The sequence below is a fragment of the Cryptomeria japonica genome, chromosome 7 (assembly GCF_030272615.1).
Source record: "Cryptomeria japonica chromosome 7, Sugi_1.0, whole genome shotgun sequence".
NCBI classification, from domain to species: domain Eukaryota; kingdom Viridiplantae; phylum Streptophyta; class Pinopsida; order Cupressales; family Cupressaceae; genus Cryptomeria; species Cryptomeria japonica.
In genome coordinates, this window is record NC_081411.1 from 859,201,015 (window position 1) to 859,226,544 (window position 25,530).

The 25,530-nt window shown below is 41.5% G+C and overlaps 1 protein-coding gene across 2 annotated transcripts in view; it reads left to right on the forward strand.

Moving 5' to 3' along the window:
* LOC131047033 (uncharacterized) overlaps positions 1–25,530 on the forward strand; it is a 366,423-nt gene that overhangs the window by 20,041 nt on the left and 320,852 nt on the right. For both annotated transcript variants that reach the window (XR_009358409.1, XM_057980827.2), the window contains exons 4-5: positions 24,600–24,711; positions 25,087–25,158. Coding sequence is in view for 1 of the 2 variants with exons in the window: in XM_057980827.2 (XP_057836810.1) it covers positions 24,600–24,711; positions 25,087–25,158 (184 nt within the window). In the remaining variant the exon portion in view is untranslated. The remainder of the gene's footprint in view (positions 1–24,599; positions 24,712–25,086; positions 25,159–25,530) is intronic.

The window sequence follows — 25,530 nt, forward strand, 5'->3', positions numbered from 1 at the left end:
AGCATAAGGTGGCAATCGCATTTCGGACCCTAGGTCCGAAATTTCCAAAAAGTTAAAGTTTTAAAACATAACACTGCCCAGCCATTTCGGACCTTAGGTCCGAACTTCAGTGAAAGTTAAGTTTTAAAGCATATAGGCGAATAGCCATTTCGGACCTTAGGTCCGAATTTCAACCAAGGCTAAATAAAGTTAAAACACAACGCATACTTCGGACCCCCGCGTCCGAATAACACAAAGTGTTAAGCTTTTAAAACAAAACAACGTTTTCGGACCCCAGCGTCCGAATAACACAAAGTGTTAAGTTTTAAAAAGCAACATCGAAACACGCACTTCGGACCCCCGCGTCCGAATGAAAAGGGCGTGTTAAGGTTTTAAAACATATCAAATGGCGCACTTCGGACCCCAAGCTCCGAATGAAAAGGGCGAAGTAAGGTTTTAAAAGCAACATCGAAATGCATACTTCGGACCCCCGCGTCCGAATGAAAAGGGCGTGTTAAGGTTTTAAAACATATCAAATGGCGCACTTCGGACCCCAAGCTCCGAATGAAAAGGGCGAAGTAAGGTTTTAAAAGCAACATCGAAATGCATACTTCGGACCCCCGCGTCCGAATGAAAAGGGCGTGTTAAGGTTTTAAAACATATGAAATGGCGCACTTCGGACCCCAAGCTCCGAATGAAAAGGGCGAAGTAAGGTTTTAAAAGCAACATCGAAATGCATACTTCGGACCCCCGCGTCCGAATGAAAAGGGCGTGTTAAGGTTTTAAAACATATCAAATGGCGCACTTCGGACCCCAAGCTCCGAATGAAAAGGGCGAAGTAAGGTTTTAAAAGCAACATCGAAATGCACTTCGGACCCCCGCGTCCGAATGAAAAGGGCGTGTTAAGGTTTTAAAACATATCAAATGGCACACTTCGGACCCCAAGCTCCGAATGAAAAGGGCGAAGTAAGGTTTTAAAAGCAACATCGAAATGCATACTTCGGACCCCCGCGTCCGAATGAAAAGGGCGTGTTAAGGTTTTAAAACATATCAAATGGCGCACTTCGGACCCCAAGCTCCGAATGAAAAGGGCGAAGTAAGGTTTTAAAAGCAACATCGAAATGCACTTCGGACCCCCGCGTCCGAATGAAAAGGGCGTGTTAAGGTTTTAAAACATATCAAATGGCACACTTCGGACCCCAAGCTCCGAATGAAAAGGGCGAAGTAAGGTTTTAAAAGCAACATCGAAATGCATACTTCGGACCCCCGCGTCCGAATGAAAAGGGCGTGTTAAGGTTTTAAAACATATCAAATGGCGCACTTCGGACCCCAAGCTCCGAATGAAAAGGGCGAAGTAAGGTTTTAAAAGCAACATCGAAATGCACTTCGGACCCCCGCGTCCGAATGAAAAGGGCGTGTTAAGGTTTTAAAACATATCAAATGGCGCACTTCGCACCCCAAGCTCCGAATGAAAAGGGCAAAGTAAGGTTTTAAAAGCAACATCGAAATGCATACTTCGGACCCCCGCGTCCGAATGAAAAGGGCGTGTTAAGGTTTTAAAACATATCAAATGGCACACTTCGGACCCCAAGCTCCGAATGAAAAGGGCGTGTTAAGGTTTTAAAACATATCAAAACGCACTTCGGACCCTAAGCTCCGAAAAAGACCAAGTATTAGGTTTTAAAAGCGACATTAAGATGCGTACTTCGGACCCTAAGCTCCGAACGACACGCAGTGTTGAGATTTAACGCAGTGCGAAGATTTAACGCAGTGCAAACACAACGCATTTCGGACCCCTGCGTTCGAACTTCAACAAGGTCGGGCAAACAACGTTTTCGGACCCTAAGCGTCCGAAATTCCAAGGCGAAAGTTTAAAAACGAAGTCCAAAAAGCAAGCAAAACATTAACGCAGAAGGCACGGTGTGTAACGCGGAGGTCAGGACGAGCAAACCCGCGAAGGTTAGATTCGAAAACCTCCAATTCAAAATTCGAAAGGAACTCTTAAATCCGAAAACAAGGAGGTAAGACACTGCATCATCCTCCCATCAACCATTTAAAATTCAGGTTGCTAGGCACAGAACCATGTAAAATTGATAAATCCTCTTTCATCCTCCAAACCGCGAAAATTTGAATAGGAAGGATAATCGTTGGGATTCAAATTTTGCAGGGTCATCCGCTTGCCCCGCGCAACAAGGTCGGGCAATCACCCATCATTCGCTCCAATCAGGTAAGTACGCCTTATCGCGTACGGTCATTTAAAATGTGTGAATCAAATAAGCAAATACGCAAAATTTGAAATGCTTAGAGTCTGCATCTCCGTTATTCGAACATCCAAAATTTAGGACTCATTCCCGAGGTTTGGCCGGAAACTGCATCTCTTTTCAAAATTCTCATGTTTTGCCTTTGTTAAAATTAATCCAAAAAATTCGAGAGTAAGAATGCTTAGTCATAAATCTTCAGGAATATGATGCTGTAGAAGTTAATCAGATTGTTAGCCCAGAGTGATATTTAAACTAATCTCGGTCTATTGAAACACTTCTGTTATTATCTAACCCGCATCGTCATTCTCGTGTCACCTTGTAATCCGTGTCTGGCTGTGCAGGATAAATGCCTAAATCAGCGGCAGAATCATCAAAAACACCCGCTGCAGCAGAAACCTCACGAGCATCCAAATCAGACATCCCACGGAAAGTTGAAAGAATGAAGTATCAGTATCAGAGGGGAGGGTTAAGAGAGTCAAAGGTCCAGAGTATCTGGGACAACATTGGTGACACCGACCTTGGCCACATTGATATTCAGGATTTCAGGGATCGGGTCTTCTCACCCAATGCATATGGCAGGCCTAGGCAAATGCTGGAAAGTGGCATCGCCCAAGCAGCAGGTTTTCCTCCAGCAATCCAGAACTATGAATTAGTAGTGGAAGCTGCTCGGCATTACGAGCCAAAGTCCAGATTAGTGCTTCTGGAAGATATCACTATTGCCGACTTCTCCCCTGAGGCTATCGACGATGCATTTGATATCCCCTTTCCAAATAATCCCATAGCTACAACAATGGACGAGGCACAGGGGGCGTATGATATGAACCCAGCTCGATGCAGGGCACTAATTAACGAAGAATGGTTCAAAGAAAAAAGGCCTTCAAGCACCAGGATTGTGAAAAAGACCCCCAGAAGTGACTTTCATAATGAACATGGCGATATGGTCACCTTACTTAGCCGAGTCATGGGACTCCCTAAGTCCAACTACTTTGAAGAATGGATGTTCTATTTTACAGAACAGGTCTTTGCCGGAAAGTCTAAGTTTGACTGGGCCCAGATCATAAGTGATAACATCCACGCTCAGCTGATTGAGCTTGAGACAAAGAAGTATTTCACCATGACCTCCTATTTGGTCTATATGTTCGCAAAGAACCAGCCACTGCCAGGATTAATAATGAAAGGTGAGATCGAGAATGGGCCTGGTCAGGTAAAGGTTTATGATTGCTACCCGCAGCTGCACTACCAGGATATAGCTCAAAGGGAAAAGAGCAGCCCGGCTTACGCGGTTGGACAGTACGAACGTGTCAACGACGCCTTCACAATGCGCCTAGTCAGGCTAATGCAGGGAGGGTTACACATAAGGCTCTCGGAGCAAGCTACCATTTTAGTGCAGAGGTATGGGGCCTGGTTTATTCAGTTCCCAAGATTCTCCTACATCCGAATTGCTGGCTTTGAAGGTGCCCCCCTTCGACTTCCGCGGTACCCAACCGATAAAGTAGTCCTCATGGAGGTGGCAAGACAATCACGCCCTGCCGGCATATTATTACGAGAAAGCAAGCAGGCTGGATTCGCATTTCCAATGATCATAGGCAACCATGATGTCCAATTGAGAACTCCCACCCTAGCAGAAGAGTCCCTTGCAGAGCTAGCCTCTTATGGCCTACAGGAACATTTCCCAAGAAAATGTTTTGATCATGACAATTTGGCAAAGAGAGCTTACGGTAGGCGCTACAGAGCAAAGGAGTCAATTGAAGATTACTGGAAAAATTGCTCCGATGACTACGAAGTCAGGCGACGGGAATATTCTAGATTGAGTGTGCAGCAAATGCGACTCTTTGAGTACCGTCGGGTCCCGGATCAGCTCACAGACTCGGGGAACTGTCTCCAAGTCCGAGAATTCGAAGCAGTAAGGCATCTCTTGCCAGGCGTTGATTGGTCTCAAGACCCAATCACGGATTTCGAAGCAGTCATGGCAGCCCCGGCAAGATACACAGATCAATGGTTACAACACCAGATCGAGAGGCTAGTCCATGAAGGGGTCCAGTTTACTTACCATCTGATGGGCAATTTCGACTCTCAGTCTTCCGAAGATGAAAGGACATCAGCTGAAAAACCAGAGAAAAGGAAGAAAACTAAGGCTTGCAGAGGGACTCGGACGTCCAAAAGAACAAGAAGGGAGAAGATTCCCATAAGAAGGCCAGAGACCACTTCATCTTCAAAGGACCCCAGTTCATCCGACGACGCCATAGATTTGGATTGCATACCTGCTCCGCCTTCCCAGAGCGACATAGAGGCATTCCAAGCCAATGATCCTCCTGCTCCAGATATGCCGGACACCGAGCAAAAGGGCCCCAATCCGACTAAGCCGGGTGACCAGATAGAGGAAGGAGAAATCCCATCCACCCAGGGGATCGAAGTGCATGAACCTACCCAGCAGAGCCGCCATGAATTACTACTCCTCCATGCAGCCAAGGACGACTCAACTGTCGAAGGGGAACAAAGAACAGACGAGATCCATGAGCTCGAGGGAACCAAGGAGCCACCATCACAGGAAGATGTCAGACAATTATTCAGTGAGATAGGGGAGAACTCAGATGCAAACAAAGAGCTTCCTCCTTCTTCCACCCCTCCGATGGCGGGACAGCTGTTAATTTGTGATCAGCCAGTTGGAAGTATGGGAGCACAAGGTGCTAACTTAACCCTATCCTCAACCCAGACGGTGCCTCAAGAGTGGCTGATCGCCAGAGCTCAGCGCAGGGCCGCCACCAAGGCGCCCATCGACCTTGAAGACATCTTCTCACGAATGGATCAAACAAAAGCAAAAGGGAAGAAGAAACCGAGAACATACTCTAAGATAACCAAGGATGGGCAAAGGAACCGCACTCTTCATATTGCTACCCCGCCCGTAAACAAGCTAGCAGATCAAATAACCCTGGCAGATTATAGCATTACGACTGTCCCCATCGGACGAGCTACAAAAGAGCAAGAAAAGGAGGAATTTAAGGACTCGGTGCAAAACATACTCAGACAGCTCGAGGAAATCACGGCTGAAAAGGACATGTATCGGGCCCGTGCTGAACAAGCCGAGGGATACATCGATAAGCTCCTACGGCCACTACACAACCCCTCTGAATCCCATATTCCCCCAATGGCATTGGCGCAGAGGACCACAACTGAATTTGAAGGAATCCGGGATACCGCAAAGGCCGTTAAGGAATGGGTGCAAGACATCAAGAAAAAGGGAGAACAAATCCTCAAAGAAGTAAAGGAAATGGCTCTCCATCGAGAGCTCACTCTCGTCAGGCTGTTGGAAGTAAAGAGAGAATCCCTTCACATGCATGAAGTAGCGGCCTCTACCCTTCCCCTCCTAAGAGCTCTTTTCTGGACACATACACAAATTCCCACACTGCCTGACATCTTGAATCCCCATAGCATCAGTGTTCTCAAGGAATGGTATTGGACCGTCACCATGAAGAACGACGCCCAGGAAATTATTGACAAAGAAAATGACGCGTGTGAGGCGATTCTGGGGAACATGCAAGAACTAGGCAAGACCATCCTCCGATCAATGGTTTCGGGGTGGATAAATGACCTGTCCGACAGTGTAATCCGGCCGGATTGGGAGGGAAGATTGGGAGCAGATAAGGCTTCTTATTCCATTGAAGACTTGAGTTTTGCTGGTCAGTTCCATTCAGACATATTATGCTTCGAGCGTAATCGCTCCAGCTGGAAGGACGGTTTAAGGCACGTGGACCAGTATCTCGAAGGCATGCAATACAAAATTCGCCACCCTCCCATGCCACCTTTTAATCCCCTCTTCCAATTATGCATCAAGTTTCAGGAATATGTCCGCGAGGAACGAGTAGCAGGTCGTGATTTATGGCGAGAATACCTGCATGGCGAAGACCAGTTTCTGCAAAAGGAATGTGAAACCAGGATAGAGAAAGTAATTTCTCAAAAATGCTTTTTTCCCTCCAAGTCTTAAAAAGTGCACTTTTGTCCCAAAAGGGTGACAGTTGACTTTTGGTCAACATATTGTAAAGTTTTTTGTGCACCTCCCCTTTTTGGATTATTTCAAAGTTGTAATTATCCTTTGGTAGTTATTGCTCCTTTTGGGGTAGTTGTAGATATTTATCTCCCTATTTATGAGTGTGGGTCCCTCTTTTTGTAAGGATGAATCTGGGCCACTTGTTTAGATTAGATCTTGGCCATTCATCCATTTTTGGAAACCTATTTAAGGGGACTGGTTTTCCCTCATTTAGGAGGAAGTTCTTGAATTGTTGCGAAAGCTCTGAAGAAATTTTGCAGGAATTAATACAATGGCTTAAAATTACCTTCAAATTTCCTTGTGAGTGCATGGTCTCCTTCTTCATTTAAATTAGAAAGCTTTTAAATTATGTCTGTTCATTTTACACAGCAGTTCTTACCAAGCATCTGATAGAATCTTCACAGTCCATACCATTAGAGGGTAGCTGATTGCTTTTTTCCTTTCTGCATGGTTAATCTGGGCTATTTTATGATTCAGTTCGATTATCAAAAGTACACATATCATGAATGTAGAAGTTCTAATATTGTATTTGGTAATATGAAAATCTGGTTTCTCCTTTGAAGATTGCACTAAGTTTATGCAAACATTGTGTCTGAATGACTGATGATGCTTAACCTGGTTTCCTGGAGGTGTCTGTCTGCTTGGGTAAATCTGTTGTCCTAGTTAACATTTACCATTCTCTCTCTCTCTACCCTTCCTTTCTTTCCTCCCAATTTTATCCCCTTTTTTTAGAAATCCACAGTCTTGCTAAATCAGCTTCAAATTAATCAACATCACCTGAAAGAAAACCAAAAGAGGTCCCTGGGAATTCGTATATGAAATTACTAATCAAACGTAAGCCCCCTTGTGTTTCCAGCATAAACACATAAAGCCACTGAGAGATCCCGCAGTCAAGACCTGACAAAAGAAACCTTGAGGTAGTCTCCTTTGATCAAACTTAGAAAACAGCATTAGAGACTTCCTTATCTCAAGAGAGAGTAGGATAATCAGTCGGCTATTCTATTTTGCGTTGGCCGTATGAAGTTTGCAGCGATGCGATTTCAGACACGTCAACAATACCACAATCCGAAATCTTCTATTCTTTTCAAATATCTGAATATCCTCTTTATTGCAACAACACGAGATTCCTTCGGTTCTTGCTGAAATTTGGCTGCAAGACAAATAACGTACATGATATTTGGTTTGGTAGCAGTTTGATAGAGTAATCCTCCAATCATAGATCTGTACTTGCTTGCATCAGCTTTAGGAGATTTATCATCATTAGTCAACTTACATTCGGTAGTCATTGAAGTACATACTAGTTTGGAATTCTCCAATCCAAATTTCTTCAATAGCTCTCTAACATACTTTGATTGAGAAATGAAAATACCTTTACTGTTCTGACTCACATGCAATCCAAGAAAGAAATTTAACTCACCAATCATAGACATTTCAAATTCCTTTTGCATTTCACTAGCAAATCTTTTGCACATGTCATCATTACCTCCAAAGATTATATCATCCACATACACAACAACAATTAGGATCTTGCTTGATTCAACTTTAAGTAAAGATTGTTGTCAGCAGACCCTTTTTGAAAGCTTTGATTCAGTAGATACTTGTCTAACCTTCCATACTGTTGTGTGATTGCACATGCTCCTTGTCGCCGACAAGGTCCCCCTTCTTGTTTTTAAGCCTTTCGTTCTCTCCCTGTTAAGTTTCGCGCAAAGTGTCTCGCGTCCTTTCGAGCGAGTCCGCGACTGGTCCGTAAAGTGATGATGTCAAAGAAAAGAGCCGATGATTCCATTAGGCTAGTCTAGCCCTCGGGCACGAATCCCAAAGTTTGTTCAAAATTTTGAAAATCACCTTGGATAGGCGTAAGGTGATAGAGATTGGCGAAGCCCGCCAAGCAAGAACAGTGCGTCTGAAGGTCACACGAGGACACAAAGTTGCCGTTTTTCGCACAAGAGCTATGAGATAGATTGCATAAGGTTTGTCTCCGCGATGTTTGTCGGATTTGAATAAAGGATGATTTTCGCCTGCTGGTGAAAAAGGAGCGAATTTCCTGGCCAAAATGCCAAAGTTGCAAAACTTGCCCAAATGCCTTAGAATTCCAAAGCATCCAAAGTCCAAAATTTGTAGAATCTTGCGAAAACTTATGGGCCGAATTTCGGACCCAGAGGCCAAAATGTTAAAACTTCACAAGGTTGAAAGATTGTTAAAATCGCCCAGGGGGCTGAATTTCGGACCCTGGGGTTAAATTTCAAAAAATTCAAAGTTTGCCAAAACTAGCTTTAGGTCCGAAAATGCTTGGAAAGTTTGCAAGGGACCCTAAATGGTCCGAATTTCGCCTAAGTCCCCCAATTTCAGACCCTGGAGCCGAAATTTAAAATTTGGAAAAGTTGCAAAACCCCCCAAATGGTCCGAATTTCACTTAAAACATCAATTTCGGACCCTGGGGCTGAAATTCAAAGATTTGTCTAAATTTGCAAAACATGTTAAATGGTCCGAAATTCTTCGAAATTTGCAAAAAGTGTTCAATGGTCTAAAATTCACTTAAGTCCCCCAATTTTGGACCCTGGAGCCGAAATCGAAAAAATGATAAAGTTGCAAAAACATCTAAACACCAAATTTGCGAAAAGGGGCTAAAGGTCTGAAATTTACATTGAATTTGCAAGAATAGCCAAAAGGTCCAAAGTTTCTTCGATTTTCAAAAAATGCTAGAGGTCCGAATTTACCCTTAAAATCGCAAAACCTCTTAAAAACTCCGAAATTCCAAACATGCTAAACGTCCGAAACACTTCCAAATTTGTGGAAAGGGGCTTGAGGTCCGAAGTTTTCGTCGAAATTTGCAAAGGCGCTGCGTGGTCCGAAAATGCCTTAGTTAGCATAAATGTTTGAAAACTCCCAAACAATCCCAAAGTTCGTGAATGCTCCGAGTTTCGCCATAAAACTTCAAAATTGCAATGCGAAGAAGCAATATAAAGAATTCGAAGTTGAAAAATCCTCCATTCCTCCCCGAAAGTCGCCTAGGTCCAAGGTTGTGTGATAGCGCTCAAGCATTTCATCAAAGAAAGACGCCATTCGAATTTGTAAACCTCTCCATACTGCCGAAGTTTGCGTAAGGAGGATCATGGCCGATTTGAGGCAGAGCTGATTTCGCGTAAATCACATTCAAGGTAAGATGCTGCATAAACTATTCCAAATCATTCAAGTTCAGATTACCAATTGCCTAAGGTAAAAACCGTTTAAAAATGATAAATTCCTTTCAAACAGTAACCGCGAAAATTCGAATTAAGGAGATAACTGTTGGAATTCAAAATTTGCAAAATTGTCCATTCATCTTCACGCAACAAGGTTGGGCAATTTCTCGCCATCCACTCTCATCAGGTAAGTGCGCTTTGTCTCTCTTGATCATCTGAAATGCTTGCAAATCAAATAGACGTATGTGCGAAATTTGATTAAAATGCTTAAATTTTCGAAGTTCGCACCTTTTTCCGCTTGTAAAACGTTGTACAAAGCAATCAAAATTAGAATTTGCTCCTAAGGTTTAACCAGAAATTGCATTTTCAAACTTAGGAGAATTTTTTGAGCTTTGTCCCTGTTGAAAATAAATCCAAAATGCAAGTATAAATTCGCGATTAAAAGCTTCATGAATATTGTGGTTAAAATCAATCAAGCTCTCAACTAGCAATGTCACTCCGTTTCCAATCTAAATTTTGAATTAATCCTTGAATGCTGGAATATTTTCTATCTAATCCACCTTACTTCTTTTGTATCGCTTCGTAATCCACATCCGGCTGTGCAGGATAAATGCCTAAATCGGCGGTAGAATCATCAAAGACGCTCGTTGCAGCCGAGACATCGCGAGCATCCAAATCAGATATCCCACGAAAATTTGAAAGGATGAAGTACCAGTATCAAAGAGGAGGATTGAGGGAGTCAAAAGTGCAGAGCGTCTGGGATAATATCGATGATACCGACCTTGGCCATATTGACATCCAGGATTTCAGGAATCGGGTCTTCTCCCCTAACGCATATGGCAAGCCTAGACAGATGGTGGAAAGTGGCATTGCCCAAGCGGCGGGATTTCCTCCAGCAGTGCAAAATTATGAGTTAGTAGTAGAGGCTGCCCGACATTATCAGCCAAATTCCAGATTGGTGCTCCTCGAGAATATGACTCTCGCCAACTTCACTCCTGAGGCCATTGGCGATGCATTCAACATTCCCTTCCCAAACAATCCCACGGCCACAACTATAGATGAAGCACATGGGGCATATGATATGAATCCGGCCAGATGCAGAACACTGATCAACGAAGAGTGGTACAAGGAGAGAAGGCTTCCAAGCGCTAGAATTGGGAAAAAGACCCCAAGAAGTGACTTTCATAATGAGCATGGGGATATGGTCACATTACTCAGCCGGGTTATGGGACTTCCTAAATCCAGCTACTTTGAGGAGTGGATGTTCTATTTCACAGAGCAAGTCTTCGTTGGGAAGTTTAAGTTTGACTGGGCCTAGATCATAAGCGACAACATCCACACTCAGCTGATTGAGCTTGAAACTAAGAAATACTTCACTATGACCTCTTATTTGGTCTACATGTTCGCCAAGAACCAGCCGCTACCAGGTTTGATAATGAAAGGTGAAATCGGGAATGGACCCGGTTAGGTAAAGGTCTATGATTGTTACCCACAGCTGCATTACCAAGATATAGCTCAGAGGGAAAAGAGCAACCCAGCTTATGCAGTTGGCCAATATGAGCGTGTCAATGGCGCCTTCACAATGCACCTGGTCAGGCTAATGCAGGGATGATTACACATAAGGCTCTCAGAGCAAGCTACTATTCTAGTACAGAGGTATGGAGCCTAGTTCATTCAGTTCCCGAGGTTCTCCTATATCCGAATAGCGGGCTTTGATGGTGCCCCTCTCCGACTTCCACGGTACCCAACCGACAAAGTGGTTCTTTTGGAGGTCGCAAGGCAGTCACGTCCGGTCGACATCCTACTCAGAGAAAGTAAGCAGGCTGGATTTACATTCCCCATGATCATAGGCAACCATGATGTCCACCTGAAGACCCCTACCCTAGCAGAGGAATCCCTCGCAGAGCTGGCCTCTTATGGCCTACAGGACCATTTTCCAAGAAAATATTTCGATCACGATAATCTGGCGAAGAGAGCCTATGGCAGACGATACAGAGCAAAGGAATCAGTTGAAGACTATTGGAAGAATTGCTCTGATGACTATGAGGTCCAGAGACGGGAATATTCTAGGCTGAGTGTGCAGCAAATGCGGCTCTTTGAATACCGTCGGGTCCCAGATCAGCTCACAGATTTAGGGACTTGCCTCCAAGTCCGAGAATTTGAGGCAGTAAGGCATCTCTTGCCAGGCGTGGATTGGTCCCAGGACCTGATCACCGATTTGGAGGCAGTCATGGCAGCCCCAGCCAGATATACAGATCAATGGTTACATCAACAGATTGAGAGGCTAATTCACGAAGGAGTCCAGTTCACCTACCACCTAATGGGTAGCCTTGATTCTCAGTCCTCCGAAGATGAGGGAATGTCTAGTGCACCCAGGGAAGAAATTGAGAAACCAGAGAAAAGAAAGAAGGCTAAGGCTTGCAGAGGGACTCGGACGTCCAAAAGAACAAGAAGGGAGAAGATTCCTATAAGGATACCAGAGGTCACACAATCGTCAAAGGACCCCAGTTCGTTCGACGATGTAGTAGAATTGGATTATATACCTGCTCTGCCTTCCCAAAGTGATGTCGACGCGTTTGAAGCTAATGATCCTCCCGCGCCCAACATGCTAGAAGCTGAGCTAAGAGCCCTTGAATCAACCGAACCAGGCAACCAAATTGAGGAAGGAGAGATTCCATCCATCCAGGGGGTCAAAGTACATGAACCCACTCAACAGAGCCGCCACGAGTTGCTGCTCCACAGTACAACCAAGGACGACTCTACCGTCGAAGGAGAGCAAAGGATAGATGAGACTCATGAGCTCGAAAGGACTAAAGAACAACCATCACGTGAAGATGTCAGACAGTTGTTCAGTGAAGTAGGAGAAAATTCAGCTGCAAGAAAAGAACTTCGCACCTCTTCCACCCCTCCGGTAGCAGAGCAGCTGCGAATATGTGATGAGTCGGCTAAAAACGTCAAAGAGCAGAATGCAAACTTAACCTTATCATCAGCCCAGACAGTGCCTCAAGAGTGGTTGATTGCCAGAGCCCAACGCAAGGCCGCCACCAAACCACCTATTGATCTAGAGGATATCTTCTCGCGCATAGACCAAGCAAAAGCTAAGGGGAAGAAAAAGCCCATGGCATATTCTAGAATGACTAAGGATGATCAAAGGAACCGCACTCTTCACATTGCCACCCCGCTTGTAGACAAGCCAGTAGATTAGATTACACTGGCGGATTACAGCATCACAACTGTCCCCATTGGACGAGCCACTAAGGAGCAAGAAAAAGAAGAATTCAAAGATTTAGTGCAGAATATACTCAGGCAGCTCAAAGAGATAACAGCTGAAAAGAACATGTATCGGACTCGTGCTGAGCAGGTCGAAGGATACATCAATCAACTCCTAAGGCCACTACACAATGCTTCCGAATCCCATATTCCCTCGACAGCATTAGCACAGAGGACAACAACAGAATTCGAAGGAGTACAGGATACCGCAAGGGCCATCAGAGAATGGATACAAGGCATCAAAGGGAGAGGAGAGCAAATCCTCGAGGAAGTAAAAGAGATGGCTCACCATCGAGAGACCACCCTGGTCCGGCTATTAGAGGTAAAGAGGGAATCTCTTAGAATGCATGAAGTGGCTGCCACAACTCTCCCCCTTATGAGGGCTCTTTTCTGGACCCATTCCCAGATTCCTACATTGTCCGCCATCCTAGATCCTCATAACATTAGCACTCTTAAGGAATGGTACTAGACTATCACCATGAAAAATGACACCAGAGAAATCATTGACAAAGAAAATGACGCATGCGAGGCAATTCTGGGAAACATGCAAGAACTAGGTAAGATAGTCCTCTGATCAATGGTTTCAGGATGGAAGAATGACTTGTCCGATGATGCAATCCAGTCGGGCTGGGAAGAAAGATTGGGGATGGATAGGATTACCTATTCCGCTAAGGACTTGAGTTTTGCTGGTCAATTCCATTCAGATATGTTATGCTTTGAGCGTAATCGCTCCAACTGGCAGGACGGTTTAAAGCACGTGGGCCAGTATCTCGAAGGCATGCAATATAAAATTCGTCATCCTCCTATGCCTCCATTCAGTTTGCTATTCCAATTATGCATCAGATTCCAGGAATATGTTCGTGAGGAGCGTGCGTCAGGTCGTGATCTGTGGCAGGAATATTTGCACGGTGAAGATGAATTTCTAGAAAAGGAGTCTGGGGCTGGAAAAGAAAAAATGATTTCTTAAAAGTTCTTTTTCTCTCTAAAATCTTAAAAGTGCACTTTTGCACCAAAAGGTGATATTCGACTTCTAAGTCAACAAAAAAATGTAAAACTTTATTAATGCACCTTTTTGGATTATTTTTGGATATGTTGCAATTACCTTTTTTGGGTAGTTATTGCTCCCTTTGGGGTGGTTGTTGATATTTGCCTCCCATTTATGGGTATGGGCAGCCATGATTTGTAGATGAATCTGGGCCACTTATTTAGATTAGATCTGGGCCATTCATCCTGTTTTGAAGCCTATTTAAGGGACTGGTTTTCCCTCATTTTGTAAGAAGTTCTTGGATTGTTGCTAAAGCTCTGGCGAAATTTACACAGGATTAATGCAAAGTTAAAACTATTTTCTTTTCATTGTGAGTGAATGGTCTCCTTCTTCACTATTTAAATTATTTCGTTATGTCTTTCATCTTTCTATAGCATTTTCAAGCAAACATCTGATAGAATCCTCGCAGTTCATATCATTGGGGAATGGCTGATTGCCTTTCTCTATGCATGGTTAATCTGAACCTTTTATATGCTTAAGTTCGGTTATTGAATACTCTCTATGAATGTAAAAGTTCTGATGTTGTAGTTGATAACATGAAAATCTTATTTTCCTTTGAAGATTGCACTGGATTTATGCAAACATTGTGCTTAAGTAGCTGGTGATGCTTAGTCTAGTTATTTGGAGGTGTCCGTCTGTTTGCTGAAACTGCTATCTTAGTTAGAATTTACATTTCATGTATTTCTCTCTCCCTATCCTTCCCTCCTTTTCCCCCTTTTTTATCAAGAGAATCCGCAGTCCCACTGAAAACAATATCAATTCAACCGAAGTCATTTGGTAAGAAAGATCATAAAAGTTCCAGGGAACTTATCTATAAATTGCCTATCTCAACGTAAGTCCCCTTTGTGTTTCCAGCATAAACACATCAAACCACTAAGAAATCCCGTAGTCAAGACCTGACAAAAGAAACCTTGAGGTTGTCCCCTTTGGTCAAATAAAAAAACAAAATAGCATTAGGGACTTCCTTATCTCAAGAGAGGATAGGATACTCAACTGGTTATTCTATTCTGCGTTGGCCGTATGGAGTTTGCAGCAATGCGATTCCAGACACGTCAACACATACCAGGTTCTCGGTGCTTGTTTCAACCCATGCAATGCCTTCTTCAATCTGTAAACAACATCCGAGTCATCTGATAACTTGAATCCTTCCGGTTGTTCAATGTAAACTTCTTTTAATTCTCCATTCAGAAATGTTGATTTCACATCCATTTGATAAACTTTGAAATCCTTAAATGCTGCAAAAGCTAAAAACATCCTGATAGCCTCCATTCTAGCAATAGGAGCATATGTTTCTTTAAAATCAATTCCTTCAATCTGTGTGTATCCTTTGCATACCAACTTTGCTTTGTTTCTCACTACATGACCATCTTCATGCAGCGTATTCCAGAACACCCATTTTGTTCCAATAACATTCTTATTTGCCGGTCTAGGGACTACTTCCCAAGTCCGATTCTTCTCAATTTGATCCATCTCTTCCTTTATAGCCTTCATAGCCTTCATCCAATTCTGATCTTTACAAGCTTCTTCAACAGTCTTGTTGACGTGGCTAAAGTTGCATCACTGCAACTCTATCTGGCCAACGCAGAATAGAATGATCTCGCCGAGTATCCGATCCTCTATTGAAATAAGGAAGCCCTAATGCTGCTTTTAATTGATCAAAGGGGACAACCTCAAGGTTCCAAATGTCAGTTCTTGACTGTAGGATAACTCAGTGATCGATGTGTTTTGCTGGGAGCACAAGGGGCCTTACATTTTGCAACAAGCTGATCTGCTGCAATTCTTAAACTACGAAATAAAAGCAAAAGAGAAGGGTTAAAAGACCTAAGATTAATAAGGCTGGTATGCGGGTAGACGGATTCAACATAACCAATCCCTGCTTGGCCAGAATAACTCACAACCTCGCAGGAACGGTGCAATCTTCAAGGGGACTTGGAAGATTTTCAGATTTCAAATGCATGGCTAAGAACCCAATTCTGGCACAGCTCAGACGGACACCTGCAATTGAACTAAACGCAATTAAAGGCTCAGACTAACCATACACAAGAACATACAATCAGTATATCCTCAATGGTATGATCCTGAATCCATCAAATACCTGCACACCTAAAAGAAAGATCTATCTAAATTGCTGAAAGAAACCATGCAAACAGAAGAAAACAAAGACAATAAACACCATATTTCAATGTTCATATATTTGCTTTAGCTGCCATTACAACAATTTCTGCAGCATCTCTATGCTACTCCTAATTTGAAAATTGAAATCTAACAGTCTAACTGCCTAAAAATCTAACAATAATCTACTAGAGTCTAACCCTTTACAAAAGAAAGGCCTCTGCCTTTTATAGAATTTACAATTTGAATTGATGGCCAAGATGGACTGCATCCAGGGGCCCTGATCTGCCTTCCAGAAGCTGGCAACTTTAACCCATGCCCACTCAATTTTTCAGTTATCTACCCAACCACTATCTCAACTGCCTACAACTGTTTGACATTAATTTGGTCCTCTTGGTGGTTGGGAATAGTTGTTGACAACTGACTTGTTTCCCCTTTGTTTCAAAATATCTTAAGTGGTGCCCACAAGCAGTTTTACATTAAACAATTTCAGTTTTTTTAGAAACTGAATTTCTGGAATTAAATCCGGCTGTGTATTTTTTAGAGAATGCATAATTTGGTAGCATTCAGAGTGTTCTTCGGTCTTTAATCACGCTGGTGGATTTCAACTGTCGTTCAGGGGATGGCCTTTAACTTTGTCGTTCAGGTGATGATGCGCTTCCCAATGCTTGGTTCCAATCCTGCGCTCCTGCAACTTCTTCTCTAGCTTTGATTGCGATCCTTCTTCGATTTGCATTTTAGGCTTTCTCTTGGTTCTTTCCGATGACGTCCGGCAAACAATTAATTTCACTTTAATAAATCAATTTGACAAACATTAAATTTAACTTTAAACGATGTTGAGTTTCGTCTCGGTGGAGTTTGGCCTTGAGAAGCTCTTTGTGAGATGTATCTTTTAAACGTTTCTCTTCAAACATGAAATCCAATCCTTTGTCTTGATTTGTTCTCCAACTTAGACAAAATTCAGGCCTGAGAGGTGAACTATGAGATATTAAGTTCAAGCCTTCCAATTTCAAACGCTTTACCTAAAATGTGAGATTTCTTCTTATTTTACTTGCCTTTGTTCATCATTTCGGGCCATTCACTTAAAATGAGAGATCTTTGGTTATGTTGAAAAAACTTCCTTTCGAATTTTCGCGCATTTGAGGTGTTTTGAGAGATGTTAAATTTAAAGTTATAGCCACTCCTTTTGAATTTCGGGCCTTTGGTAGAAAATGTGCAATTTTGGTTTACGCACGATTTAGCCATTTTACCCTCTCGGCTCATTAGAGGGTTCTGCGAGTAAAATACGAGACTTCACTCTGCTTTCCAACTTAAAAAATCGCACTCTCTTTTTTAATTTTCGGCCTGGAAGCCGATTTTGAAAGTTTTCCGCATGATAGGCTTGATATGTGCGAACATTAGTCTCTTTTATTTTTGTAATTTTCGGCCTGAGGTTGGAATGTAAATTTCTGCCCTTTGAAGACCTTTGGGCGACTTTAATCTCTCTCAATCATTCTGCCCATAGACCTCTTTTGATAGAGTTCGGGCATAATGATTAAATTGCGCAAATTTGGTCTTTTCTTATTTTTGGCTCTCTAGGCTATTTTGCACGACTTTGATTGATGCCGAATTTGGCTTTGATCTTGTCGGGCATTTTGACTTGTTAGTGCGATTTTATCTTCATTCCATTTTCGGGTAAAAAGAGGATTTTGTGAGAGTTTGACGTTTTACCCTTTGCGAACTTTATCTCCTACTTTGGCCTGATGTTGCACGTTTACCTTTCTCTTGACATTTTTGGCTTGAATGCTAGAAGTGCGTGATCTTAGGCCCTTTCAATCTCTTCGGCCTTTTGAAGCCTATATGCGTGATTTCCAACCCTGTACCAGTTCGGCCTTATGAAGGATTTTGCAAGTGGTCCTAAGAATGTCGACCTTTTGAGTTATTTTGTGTGACTTCGTCTTTCTTGGAGTTTTCGGCCTTTGAAAGAGGTTTAATGGCGCGACTTTGAAGATTGTTGTGATTTTCAGCCCTCTCAAATGACTTTGTGAATTTGGGCTCCTACTTTGGCCTGGAAGGCCGATTTTGAACTTTGTATCATTTCGACCATTTAGGCCGCGATGGAGAGCTTGAAGTGGTTTTTCGGCCAGAAACATTATTTTGTGAGATTCGAACTTTGTGTTCTTTTTTGGGAAAATGAGGTCCTTTGCGAGATTTTGAACTTAGAGGAATTCGTGTTTTCGTTATTACTTCCCATTTCAGCTTCTCACGCGATCTGAACTTAGCTATGTTTCGGGCCAAGGAGTCATTTCGCAAGGTGTTGGTTATTTTCGGCTCAAAAGCCTCCTTTTTGCGAGATTTTGGTCTTTCCTTTTCGGCTTATGGGTGGGAGGCGCATGTTTGAATTTTCCTTTATCTTTGGCATACAGGATTATCGGCCAAATGAAGGATTTTGAGAGCCTTACCTCACATTTCGGCTTTTTAGGCTGATTTGTGAGCTTTATGTTTTTTTTCGGCTCAAATGGCCAAAACGCACAACATAGTCCTTCAATTCGACCCTTTGGGCCGAATTTTGAGATTTTTACTATGATGAAACTCGGGGTTGATGAGCTTTGCATGACATAAAAGGTGCGACTTCTTCCTACGTTAGCACTTTGCCGGGTCGGGAGGGTTCGAACTACAAAATCACTCACTTCTCACGCGAGGGCAGAATCAGAGGGGGTCCCCTATGAAGCAAAGGGGCAAGGTGTGCATAACGCACAACAAGTCTTAGGTTCAGCTTTAGAAAGTAAACATAAAAGAACTTATTATTCAACATCTTTGCTTCTTGTAATATCTCCTCTGTTTTTGTCTCCTATAGTTTGATTCTCAAAATGATTTTTTTGCACATACCTCGGGGTTTTTGATATAGTTGCCAAAGCAACTTGAGTTTTCATCTGCTTGTCTTGATCCCTGTTCTTCTCTTCTTCTCTGCTTGTAGATTCATTAGATTCATAACCTGTTTGTATACTAATTTCTTTAGAAACGTTTTCGTCAATCTTCACATTTGCACTTTCAACAATTTTGTTCAGCCTCTTGTTATAACATCTGTATGCTTTTCTCTTTGTAGAGTAACCCAGAAATATACCTTCATCAGCTCTGCTATCAAACTTTCCAAGATTTCCTTCATCTCTTTGGATATAGCACTTACTTCCAAAAACTTTGAAATACCATACTGAGGGAATTTTTCCATGCCATAACTTATATTATCTCTTTCCATACTTCTTCCTAAATAGAACTTTGTTAAGGGTATATGCAACAATATGTATTGCTTCTCTCCAGTACGCTTCCGATAGATTTACTTCTTTGATCATAGTTCTTGCCACCTCTTGAATAGTCCTTTTCATTCTTTCAACTACTCCATTCTGCTGAGGTGTTGTCGGAGCAGATAAATGTCTTCTAATTCCATATTTCTCACAGAAAGTATAAAATTCATCAAAAATAAATTCTCCTGCTCTATCAAATCTTAAACATTTAATCCTTCTATCAACTTCATTCTCAACTCTAGCTTTGAATATCTTAAACTTTTCCAATGCCTTTGATTTTTCTCTTAGAAATGCAACCCAAGTCATGTTGGCATTGTGTTGTCGTTGATGTCAACTGGTATGCAAGTAGGAGTATTAAAGATTGTTAGCATGTTGATGTCAACCGGTAAGCAAGCAAAGAGACAAATTGAAGAACCCATATAAGAAGATGAAAGGATCTGAAGTGTTTGCCACTTTGGCAAAACAGTTGAGGACTGTCACCGGTAAATGATAACATGTCCTAACCGACAGAACAAAGAAGTGCACAATATGAAGGTTAACAGGTTAGTGTATATCGGTAGTATGTTCGGTCAGTGACCGAGTTTGAACCGACACAATCTAGTGAGTTGGATGCTGACAGAAATGTCACGTGGACTCTAGGTGGCGAACATGCAGTGGTAGGTAAATGGTGCATCGGCGAGGTAGTTGCCAATTAGGTCGATATTAAATGAAGACTGCGGAAATCACGGATTGATTGCAGAGGATTGCAACTTGAAGCAGATCGAATGGCAAACATTTAGTTTTTGATCGAAGCAGGATATTTGATCGTCTTGTCGATCTGGAGAAGGAAACAACTAGATCATTTATTGTGATCGACAAAATCAAGGCCGATGAACAGGGTCCAGTTTGCTAAATATAGTAAACGTTTATTGGAAGAATAAAAAAAGGACAAAGCTTTTTGTTGATCCGTTGCAAGTTGTCGATTCAAGAAGATGAGATCCGATTTGATACGGATCGTGGTCGGTGAAGAAAACCCTAGGCGCGTAAAGTTTGAGTTTTTGTTTTGCCGGGAAAGCCTGTGTATAAATGTGCAGATCAAAGACTTAAGCTAGTAGATGAGAAAGTGTGATTATGCTAGATGAGAGCTGATTAGTCTGAGTATTGATAGCAAAATATTGAAGTGACTGAGTGTTAGAAGAAGAAACGACAAGAAGAGTTTAACTGACAAGGTTTAAGGTAACCGGTAAACTGGTATAGAGCATAATAGTCTATTAAACCGACAAAGATTGAATTGGTAAGGTAGCCACAGAGATTGAAAGAGAGCAAAGAGAGTGTGAGAGGAGATCCGGCAAGGTAGAAGCTGAGTTGAAGAGGATTCAGACAGAGAAAACTAAGATTCGGTAGAGAAGAAGCAGTGTGACAGAAAATAGCTCAACTGACATAGTGAATAGTTTGCAAAGGTTACAAAACTCATTTGTAACAAAGTGTTTATCATTGTATTGTTTTTATATCTCGTTGCATTTCACTAAGTGGGTGCTTAGTGTAGGGGTTGGTGCTCCTTGAGTTGGTGCTCAGAATAGATTAGGGGTTGGTGCTCCTTTGGGTAGGTGCTCATAAATTGTTAGGGGTTTGTCCTCCTTGTGTTGGTGCCCTAAACATTGTAAAACTGTTATTTCATTGTGAGGCTGGATTGGAGCAGTAGATCTCCAGCAACATTTCTCACCTAGGTTTTTCCCACATTGGGTTTTCCTTGTATATCTAGTGTTATGTGATGAGCTCTTGTGTGTGATTGTTTGTTAGTGTTTTCATTATTCTACCGGTTGCACACACTAGTTGAAATTGTTTATGATCACTGATTCACCCTTGTTGGCGGCAATGTTGTCTGTTGTTCGTAGTGAAGAGTCACCTTACAGGTGCCAGCCGTGCGTCTGACATAGCTATCGCACAAATAGTGTTGATGAATGGGCTGCACAACGGGGTGGTGTATGATTGGGCATCACTGTTGGTAGATAGGATGGACGAGTTCATGACCTTGCAGTACAAGAAATTTTACATGCCGCATCACGCCATTGGGTTATTTCTTGATGCAGTCCGCACAGAGATTGCCCCAGGCTCACAACCATTGGAGCCACAAAGTCGTGTTGCACCGGACCAGCCGCCCATATTCTACTGGTCGCACTTGGACGTCTTGGCACATGGCGCAGAGGCACGTCTGGGCACAAAAAGGAATACATTGGGGACAAAAATAAGAAGGAATACATTGGGGACTCTGATGCCGCCCAACGAGCATTAATTCTCGAGCAACAAGTAGAACAAAGAAGAAGATTTAAGAGGATTGTCGAGGAAGGAAGCGATAGAAATGGCACAAATGGCTCTGGCGAGGGCCAGGTTTCCACACTAATAGAAACCACCAGGAAACGTTTGGGGGACCTTTCCCAGCTGATCATAAATCTGTTTGTAGTTACAGATGATATGGAACATTGATTTATCTTTCCATTGTCAACAACAACCACATTACTTTGGCACAGGAATTGATATAATATATAATCTCTATTCACTTGATGTGCATTCAAACCGATGAAATCTAGACTTGCAATCCTTACTTATGCTACCGACGAATAATTCTTTAATTGTAGTAATTTTAATGGGAGTCGACCATATGTTAATTAATTTGCTGCTTTGGTCATGATCTCTGGTGTAGACGTGAATTATGTACCCGTTATGCTCCAGTCCATAGAGCTTCCATCCAATCCCCCTTTATATCGTTGCCGTTAGTTATATATTTTTCAATGTCTCCCATTTGTAAGAGTCGCGACTCTTTAATTGTTGCATCACTTCATTAATTAATTCATTCTTATCTGTTTTGCGTGTGTTATTTGATTACACTAACACTTCATTAGTGGTCAGTCAGCTCTACGTAGCCAGTCTGGAATACCTTTACCGACGTAGCTTCTTAATATCATCCGAGGTTAGGCCGAGCAATGATCGGATTTGGTACACAATTGATAATCGCTGACTTCCATTTATTACCGCTGTTCACCATTGATGATCAATATTTACTTAAGAGTCGTCTTCTCTCTTATGCGACATATTACTCTCTGGTAATATCGGGATTGCTAATTGTTTGATGGATGTTATAGCGGCAATGCACTTAGGAGGTTCTTGTGCCTTCCATCGGGAAGGATGGCTATTGTTTGTTTGGAGGTTATCAATATTTAGCGGCAGTAATATTGATATCGATTACTACCTAGGGGTCTCGAAACTTCTATTCAGGATGAACTACTCACACATCAGCCGTAGGTTAATGTGCTTTCAAATCTAGCATTTGAATTTTATTACCATGGTGGCTTGGAAAATAGCTATCGTGCCATCTCAATATCTAGTCAATGTCCATATTGTAAGGGATGTCGATAACTTCATGGTCCAATGACGATTTCCCCGATAGTTTATGGTTCTCTCTCAACTTGGTGAATAGTTATGCCTGCGGTACTTTGGATATAATACTTGTGATAGACTTGTTGAGCGTATGTAGCCTCCACATGGATTACCTTTGCTGAGGTAGTCTCTATTAAGTTGCTGTAATATCGATAAAAATTCTGAATTCTTAATGATCTGAGTTATCCCTTAATACATTTGGTCCACATAAGGATTGGTTTGCTTTCTTAACCATTTCCTATACTTTCTTCATATGCATCTCTAACTGCTGCAGATTCCTCATCAATTTGACATTAAATCATTCTTTTATAATCAGCTTTATCCAATAATATCTGCAATACACAATCAGTCAGTCTGATAATATTAATCACCAATATTGAAAGATGAGCATATATGCCAACACACCATAGACTTCACAAATTTCTCTTTGAAGTTTGAATGTGAACTCCATCGTGAATTAAGGCCTTTCCCGCTCTGATACCATGTTGAATTGATGTATATGCATTCTGTATATTTTTATTCTATCATCAATTTCTTTAGAGAGGAAGATTTATTCTTCCTTTATACCTATCGGTGGTGCCCCTTCACGAAGAGTCACCACTCTTCCAAGTTGGTCTCCAATAATTATTAATAACAATATAATAACTATTATAATATAATAATAATGCAATATATTTATAATATTTTATATTATCACATAATAATATAATTATATTATCTCATAATAATATAATAATTATATAATATAATAATATATTATCTCTCAATAATAATATTATCATAATAAATATAATATAATTATATTATCACAATATTATCACAACCTTTATGTTGTCTATGTCGGCCTGAAGGAATCCGACCATAGCGTCAACACTCCCTCTCAGTCGATTAGGCTGATTAGGCCACTTACATATTTGTCTTCCTTAGGCTGGAAGTGTTGATGGACGCTGCCAATCTTCAACAAGTTAGACCAGTTATTGTGCCAGCCGTACAGCTTCTAGACCCCACGTGAAGTGTTAGCAGCTAGCTGTGAATACCCCAGGCTGAAGCGACTGGTTTTAGTGCCTTCATTTGACCTGTCCTTGGGCGTTTGACATTCTAGGAGGAGCGGCTTGCAGAAAACTAAGGGGAATTCATCGATAACAGAGAGGGCAGCTACTAACAGGTTCATTTATTGCTGCATATTTACCAGATTTCCCAAAAGAAATAAAATATTCTATGTAATGTTATGATATGTTTGCAAATAAGAATGCATTTCCAGTTTATATCGCAATCTAGTTTTGTTTCAGAATTTATCTTTTGCATACAAGCAAAGTAGTCTTTTCATTCAATTTGCATCCTATATATTCAAAACACAAAAAAACATCACAAACTCTTCAAAGACATTGCAGAAAACCACTACAATATATCTGCAGATCAGTTTGAGGTCAGTTTGAGCCACCAGGGCTCATTACAGCCCACCTTTTAAAAAAATACTTTATGCCTAGGTAGGCATGCAAGGGGGGGAAACTTAATAATTTATCATTGACCTTTTAATTACCCCTTTTATAAAGTTACTTTATAAAATATGTCTAATTTTAGAAAAAGTAACCTTATAATGAAATAATATAAAGTTTACATAATATGAACTCACCAAGGCCAAGAAAATGACTTAAGTACAAATCCCCTTGGCTAGCCAATCATCTCGTAACCTCTGAACTTGCTTGCGGAGATGGCTAATAGGCAAATCCATGCCCCTGAGTGATCACTAGGAAAGTGGGGACATTACACTAATATTATGTTTATTATTAAATATTAGTACTTTGGCATGTAAATGACTGTCAAATGTAGGGTAAAAGGTAAGTGTTTTTTTTTCATGGTCGTGACATCAGATGCTTCTGCCCCATGCTGCCACTGTAGGATGCCTTTCGGTTTAAGTAAGGAATTAATAGGAGATACTTAAGAGATTTGACCTTGTGGCTTTTTGTTGCTATTCTTATTTACCTAGTTAATTCTTTTTGTTCTATGCAGTCTAGCTGAGGGTTTCAAATCAATGTCTGAGTTCATGGAACACCTTACTTCCTCCACAGATATTGTATTTCCACTGATACATGGACAGTTTGGTGAAGACGGGAGCATTCAGGTTTGTTTGATTGTTAAACAGTGAGCATGTCATGGAAAAATTGATTTCAAGCATAGTCATCAGGATGTTTTAGTACCAATATGAGGACCCTGTTCCTGTTCCAATACTCGCATCTTCTGGTGACTGTATTTATATAGAATATTGCTTTATCTTTATTCATTTACTCCTATACTTGTTTCAAATTGTGTCTCTTCCCCATAACCATAGCCCCGTGTCTCCAGGTGACAATGATTTCAAACGGTATAATAATTATTGACTTTCTTGAGTTGAATGGGGCTAGGGTTGTGTTGCTTGTACAGGAAAGCAGCCCATCAAAAATATGACCAATATTTTTTTATTACAAAGTATACTCATTTGGGATTCATTTTTCTTCAGGAACTCCTCGAAAAGGCAGGTATACCCTTTGTTGGCACAGGATCAAAAGAATCACGTCGTGCTTTTGACAAGGTAATACATGTATAAAGCTATGCATCTATGTAGGGAAGTATTTGCATGCATGGACAAACGCTGGTCTATAGAGAGGTTGTCAAACAATTGTTTGTGTGTAGTTATGATAAAATGTAATGCTTCATGTTTGAGAGAGAGGGATGCTTAGGGAACCAGATTTGAATGGTAGTGTCTTTGAAGCCGTTTTTTCTTGGCATGTTCTAAATGAGGACATTGAGTCCATTTATAACAGTTTAATTGCATTAATGATGGTTGATAGGCTGACTGACTGACCTAATGAGCAAAGATGTTTATGAAATATTCATTTAGTCTTAAACAATAAACAATTATGTATAGGTGACTTGGTGATGTTATCAATGAAATTACTGATGC